Genomic DNA, 6,391 nt, shown 5'->3' with positions numbered 1-6,391 from the left:
CCTATCTCTGTGTTTCTCTGTCAGGACTTTGCATTCACTGTGGTAGTCCTGACCAGGTTCACACCAACCATGCTGGACCTCATCTGAACCAAACAAATTTATCTTAGTCTCATCTGATCAAAAAATGTCCAAAATATTACCAATATTCACCAGGCTTTTTCTTTTTCATGTTCTTTGGCAAAGTTTCATCTTGCAGTTTTAAGCATTGTGGTGTCATTTTAGAAGTACAACATTCTGCAGCTCTGATAAGTGGTACCACAGCTCAGTCTTTATCCTCTGATGACTGTTGTATATGTAGTTTTAGTTGGATCTTCCTGTGTCTCTTTCCATCTTTGTGAATACTCACAATCAGATTTTTTAGTTTTCAGTTTTTTAATTCTTTTCAATGTGGAGCCAATACCTAGAGCCCCTAGGTCCACAACTGAGAAAGTTCTGGTGTAAAGGAACCATTTTATAAACATGTTCATGCAGTCAGACTGATAGAAAATCACAGCTGTACTCAGTTTGGTGATCACAGGTTTTCTAACTCGTGTGCTAGTGATCACAAGTGTATTCACATTTGTCACATCTTATTTCTACTTTGGGTTTGCATTTTCATTGAAATATTGAAGAAACTCTTCCTGTGAACTTAGATGTGAACCTAGAAATCCTGCAATTATTGACAGGCGATCCAATTTGAATTATTTGACATGTAAGTGATATTGTAACAGAGTGTACATGAACAGAGATGGTGTTCTGACATTGTGACTTCTGGCAGCTTGTGTGCCATGAAGCTGTGCCATGTCCTCAACAGCGTCTCGTAAGCATTCAGCAGTTAAGTTCTTTATTCAAGCCAGTTTAGTGATGCTGATGCTACCTTTGATCCACAACGTGTCAATGTCGCTGAGTGACGTCACTCGGTGATGAAAGTCAAACAGCTGCTGTCCATCCACAAACACACGAAATCTGCTTTGTTCACAGTGAATCTCGATCTGTGAGGAGACAGCAGATGGTTAGTTCATTTTACAAGTTTTACAAACGTTTTGAAGTAAAACCTGCCGTCTTTGTCAGTTGTCTTTTCAGAAAAGCTGTGCACTTATTGATGATTAATTTGCTCCCTGTTATACGAATCAGAAAACCAGTTTTGAGCTGGAACCATTTTTTAAAAAGCTAATGTAGATCTGCATCCAAAATCACTCTCTATTCTGAGTATAACCATGTTCCACAGTGCAGTCTAGTATATTTTGCTGTCCGTTGCACAGCTCAACAGCTGACAGCAATGACAGTGAACGCATCACATCAGACATAACTTTGGTTGGGAAAAAAACGATCAAGTTGGCAGATTGTATCATTCACCTCCAAATGGTTCGTAAAATGTTTTTATTTGCAGGCTTTCATGATTTGTTGAAGTTCTGACTTCACGTCCTAGTATTTTCCACAAGAATCAACTTTCTGGAATAGAGCAGCACATTTATTTTGGTGGAAATGCTCAGATTAGTTCTAAATTAGGTTTGGGAACAAGAACCAAAGCAGCACCATTGGTAGAAACAACCTGTCTGTAACCTCTGCTGTTATTGAAGACTCGCTCCACTGCCACTTGTTTCTCAGCTTTAGTTCTGCTCCTGCCTGATTCTGACCATTGAACCGTAGTTCAAGTGTAAAGCTGCAATGTATTCAGAAATAAGTATTCATATTGTTATTAATAATTTGTAAAAAAAAAAAAAAATGCAAAAAATTATTAAAACTCAGCTCATTATCATAAAAGATTATTTTATTATAAAACAACTAATAATTCAATAATCAGAACGTGATATAATTTAAAACATGTATTAGAGTGAGACATTACACATTGAAATAAATAGAAATGTCATTGGAAGAAGTGACATTATTACATGAAATACACAACATTATCAAATGTGTAATTATAAAATGAGAAACTATATTATGTACGAAAAATGTCTATGAGTAAAATTGACATAAAATATTATTTGGGAAAGATTCTACAATGGAATATTGTTTGAAAATGAGAGCCTAGAATAGAAATAAAAATGATACCAAATAAAATTCAGATAAAATAAAATAACACCTTCTTATAATGAGTTGAATTTTTTATATTTTCTTATAACATTATTTGACATATTGTTGTGCCATTTACCTATTTTAAACAATCTATTTATTTAATTATTTATGTTGTGGTGTCTTTTCATTGGTTAATTAATATTTTGGATTTAGGTAATAGATGAGCATAGGTCAATGTCCTGCTTGTAGTTCTTAGTATTTGGTGTTGCTGATCTAATCCATGTGACACTTTAAACACATTTTTAAGAAAAAGTCCAGTATAGCTGCACACACTGCTGCAACTGAAGCACAGCCTGACTTTTGTTTCCACCCAATAAATGTGCTTTTTTTTTGGTGGTATTTACACCTCACAATGGCAAGAGCTGTTGCAGCTGACACTGACAGGTTTATGACAGATGCTGGTACCTTGAACGGCTGGTCTCTGATGAAGGGGAAGTAGGGGACGGCTCTGTCAGTGTCCCCCCACGATCCAGACATGCAGGCTCTTCTCAGGATCTGTCGGTCCCTGAATCGAACACACAGCTCCAGAGCCACATCAGGAGGAGGCTCCCTGGACGTCCCACGGCCACATGTCAGGGCGATGTAGAACCTACCAGAGGAGTGGACAGTAAACATAAATCGAGTTTGACAGACAAACATCACAACCTTTATACAACATGTAAGTCTGTAGTACAGTGAAAAGAATAAAAATGGAAGGAAGGAGAATCAAATAAAACAGAGGCACTGTGTTGATGGTAAGAAAAGGAGGATGGATTATTAAAGGGAGGCTGAAGTTATATGAATGTTACCTGTCAGGACTGGAGTCCACGATGCCCACCACCACAACATGCTTCCCCGGCCGCATCCCACCTGTGATGTGACCTCTGAAAGGAACAGCCTGCAAGCAACATGTTCACTGTGTGTGATTAACTGATCAAACACAAGTCAAGAATGGTTGAGTTGAAAACCTGAAATGAGGATTACAAAAGGAGAATCTAATGGACATACAAAACTATGAATATAATCCACCGTAAAATTAAAAATTTTAGACCAATTTAAGGCAAAATCATCGATAATAAGATTTTGAGAAATAATTACAATGTAAGTGTAATTGTCACAAAAAGTCAAGGTTTTAAAATGTAATGGATCATTTTACAAGAAAAAGATACGATGCCTTATTAAATGTGGCATTTGTGATGTCATATTTTTTCTGTTGTGAAATTGCAAATGTATTTTTAACATTGTGACTTTCGTTGCAAAAACATTATCAGGTTATGTTGCCTTTTTTTTTTTTTACCCAGCGTATATCATGTTTTTTTTTTTTCCCCCAAAAGAGACAAAAAGGTAACAACACAGTGAAGCAAACTGGCCACAAACAGATGCAAAATGACCACAAGGAGAAAAAAAAACCCAAACAGGTCTACAAACAGACACAAAGCAACAAGAAAGAGACACAAAGAGATGCCAGCTTTACAAAATAATACATCATCTTGTTCAGCTCTTTTTTTTTTTTTTTAAGTCAACATGATTTTTTTCCCTTTCTATTCACTTACCAGTTTTCTCTCAGCAGCTCGGTCAGGAGGGCCGGTGCTCGGTTTGCTTGGATCAGTGTCATTCCGCTGTGAAACAATCCACCTCTGAAAAGAAAAGAATTAAAAATGATTTGAGCTTCACTGGTCTGGTTCTGCATTTTAAGAAGTCAAATCTGCATTTTCTTGCTTTAATCTTAGAGTTAATTTTGGTGGATTAAAAACATGCCATTTAAATGTATTTATCTTTTTGTAACTATACATGATCTTTGTCTGTTAAAGCAATAAAAGTTAAATCTGATGTGACACAATAATAAATGCATCATCACACAAAGCAAGATAAAAAGCTTTGTTTACAAAATGAAAGCTTTGTATTGTAATCTGGAAATGAAGTCAAAGCACAAAGTTCACAGCGTGACATCACGTGACCAGCACGTGCTGCACCAAAGTCCTGAATGAAACCAGAAGCTGAAGAAGTAGGAGGTAACTTACTAAAATAAAAGCTTCTGATCATGTCTTTTGATGCTAAAATGTTTCACAGATCCTCTTAGTTTGTGATTAAAACAAGAAGCTTAACAGGTAACAAGGACTGATTCATGGAGTTTTTGTTACTTAAAATTAGAAAATAAAGAAAAATAACCTCAAGATCTCCCGTTAACTCCTGATAGTCAGAAGAAGAAATGATGAGCAGCTTGTTCAGAGACAGTTCTGAAAATTGTGGAACTCTCCTGCAGTTTAAAAGGAAAAGTTTAGCAAAACCTGGCAAACTTTGCCCAACTGCATGGAGAGCAATGCAATAACTAAATGATACTCTTTTGAACTGGATGGTTTTCCTTGTCTCATTTTGTTTAAACTAAAATATAAGCAGCAGGTTTAAGATTCAGATGAACAGTTGAGAACTTTACAATCTACGACAGCTACCTTCTAAGCTGTTCTTTTTACCTCAAAGGAGTTTCAAAAACCTGCCACACAGATCATTGAGGCTTTATGTTGGTAGTTCAAAGTGGACACGTTGCTTATTTCAGCTAACTTGACATTAGTTGGCACAGCAACAGGTTTTTTTCAAAACCAGTTACACCCATGTCTAAACTGCTACCTAATGAATAAAACTGAAGCAGCAAAAGACAAACATTGTAGCAGTTTGTCAGACTGTTTTCCTAAAGCTCATGTGTGTAAACTCACCTTCCTGCCCTCCGCTCTGTGGGCTTCAGCCATGTTGATCTGGAAACAAACAGAGCAATGAGCTGCAGATCCAGTTTGTCTGCCTCCGACGTCTCCTGTCGACTGAACCAACACTGACGTACAGCTTCAACCTGCTTCATTACACACACACACACACACACACACACACACACACAGAGCTCTGTTAATCAGCTGGCCCTGCATGCCTTTCTCTCTCAGGTCAATAACAAGTAGGCTCATTGTGAGGCTGTAACTGCAGGCAAACTCCAAAAACCAAACTCCCCTCACTTTGGTGAGCATTACCTTTAGCAGAGTCAATAAAATTCAAGATCAGCATCTCTTACTTGTTCCAAATAAGTTTAGGCTGCTGTTTTATATAATGCTAACAATACTGATAAATGCAAGCAGCAGTCAATTCATATATTTTCCTGTACGACTGTTAATAAAGTGGATTAAAAGGCCACTGTTGTAATGCAGAGTCTCCTGTGAATTCTCTCACACAAAGTGACTTCAAACAGCTTTTGCCTTCATATTTATCATATTTCACATTCTGTTGTTCATTTAATTTCATTTTTGTTTAATTATTTTGGCTGTTTACTATACTTCGTTTTGTTGTTTATTTAGTTTTATTTTATTTGTTTACTTTATTTTAGTGTTGTTTAATTTATTTCAGTTTATTTTATTTTATGGTATTTGTTTATTTTTTATTTCATTTTTGTTCATTTTGTTTTATTTGTATTTTATTTGTTTTTTTTATTGTATTTGGTTGCTTATTTTATTTTGTTTGTCTATTTTATTTAGTTGTTTACTTTATTTTTTTAGTCGTTTATTTTATTTTTGTTTATTTAGTCTTATTTGATTGTTTATTTTATTTTATTTGGTTGTTTATTAGAGTTTGGGGCTGCAAGGTGGCTTGGTGGTTAGCATCGTTGCCTCGCAGCTAGAAGGTTGCCTGTTCGTGTCCCGGTGAGGACACCCAGGATCTTTCTGCGTGGAGTCTCCATGTTCTCCTCGTGCAGCGTGGGTTCTCTCTGGGTTTTCCAACTTCCTCCCACACAGTCCAAAAACATGTTGAGGTTAATTGGTGATTCTAAATTGTCTGTAGGTGTGAATGTGAGTGTGCTTGGTTGTCTGTCTCTAAGTGTGGCCCTGCGATGGACTGGCGACCTGTCCAGGGTGTCCCCTGCCTTTGCCCTAAGTCGGCTAGGATAGGCTCCAGCCACCCCGCGACCCTAATGAGGATTAAGCGGTGTATAGAAAATGGATGGATGGATGGATGGATGGATGGATGTATATTTGTTAATTCACTAGGGCAGGTTAAGGATATCCTCAATATTCCTTTAATCTGGTCGAGTGGATCAAACAGAATATTCCATCATTACTTCCCAATAGAACAGAAAAGATAGTCCATTATTTCTTTAAAGCAGAGCAAAAAAATATTCCATGATGCCTTTTGAGTAGAAGTGCCTTGAAATATAATCTGAGTTCAAATGTAACATCACCAATGGAAGGCCCGAACATAGTTGCTTGTCTGCACCAAATCAAACTATGTTCCACCATATTGAAGTTGATGCAGATGTCTTCCCACAATGTCATAAACCAGTGTGGTGCTTTCGGAATCTAGGTGATATTGCACAGACAGG

At 36.9% G+C, this 6,391-nt stretch overlaps 1 protein-coding gene across 1 annotated transcript; it reads right to left on the bottom strand.

The window, feature by feature from the left end:
• Positions 1-287: 287 nt before the first annotated feature.
• On the bottom strand, positions 288-4,781 carry LOC103356231 (galectin-related protein-like). The gene is made up of 5 exons (XM_008280314.1): positions 4,749-4,781; positions 3,591-3,674; positions 2,847-2,935; positions 2,464-2,647; positions 288-971 (listed from the first exon to the last, which is right to left on the bottom strand). Exons 1-5 carry the CDS (start codon positions 4,779-4,781, stop codon positions 828-830), a joined length of 534 nt encoding a protein of 177 aa, XP_008278536.1. The 3' UTR covers positions 288-827.
• Between the last annotated feature and the right edge of the window lie 1,610 nt (positions 4,782-6,391).

The sequence above is a fragment of the Stegastes partitus genome, unplaced genomic scaffold (assembly GCF_000690725.1).
Source record: "Stegastes partitus isolate 25-593 unplaced genomic scaffold, Stegastes_partitus-1.0.2 Scaffold189, whole genome shotgun sequence".
Lineage (NCBI taxonomy): Eukaryota > Metazoa > Chordata > Actinopteri > Pomacentridae > Stegastes > Stegastes partitus.
Note: the sequence above shows the minus strand (reverse complement) of the source record. Positions and strands in the feature narration are given on the sequence as shown.

Excerpts from the sequence above, each read along its gene's own strand:
- LOC103356231 (XM_008280314.1), bottom strand. The coding sequence starts at position 4,781 with ATGGCTGAAGCCCACAGAGCGGAGGGCAGGAAG. Across the intron at positions 2,648-2,846 it reads GTGGACTCCAGTCCTGACAG|GTTCTACATCGCCCTGACAT; the intron begins GTAACATTCATA and ends CTCCTCTGGTAG. Across the intron at positions 972-2,463 it reads TCAGAGACCAGCCGTTCAAG|ATCGAGATTCACTGTGAACA; the intron begins GTACCAGCATCT and ends GTCTCCTCACAG.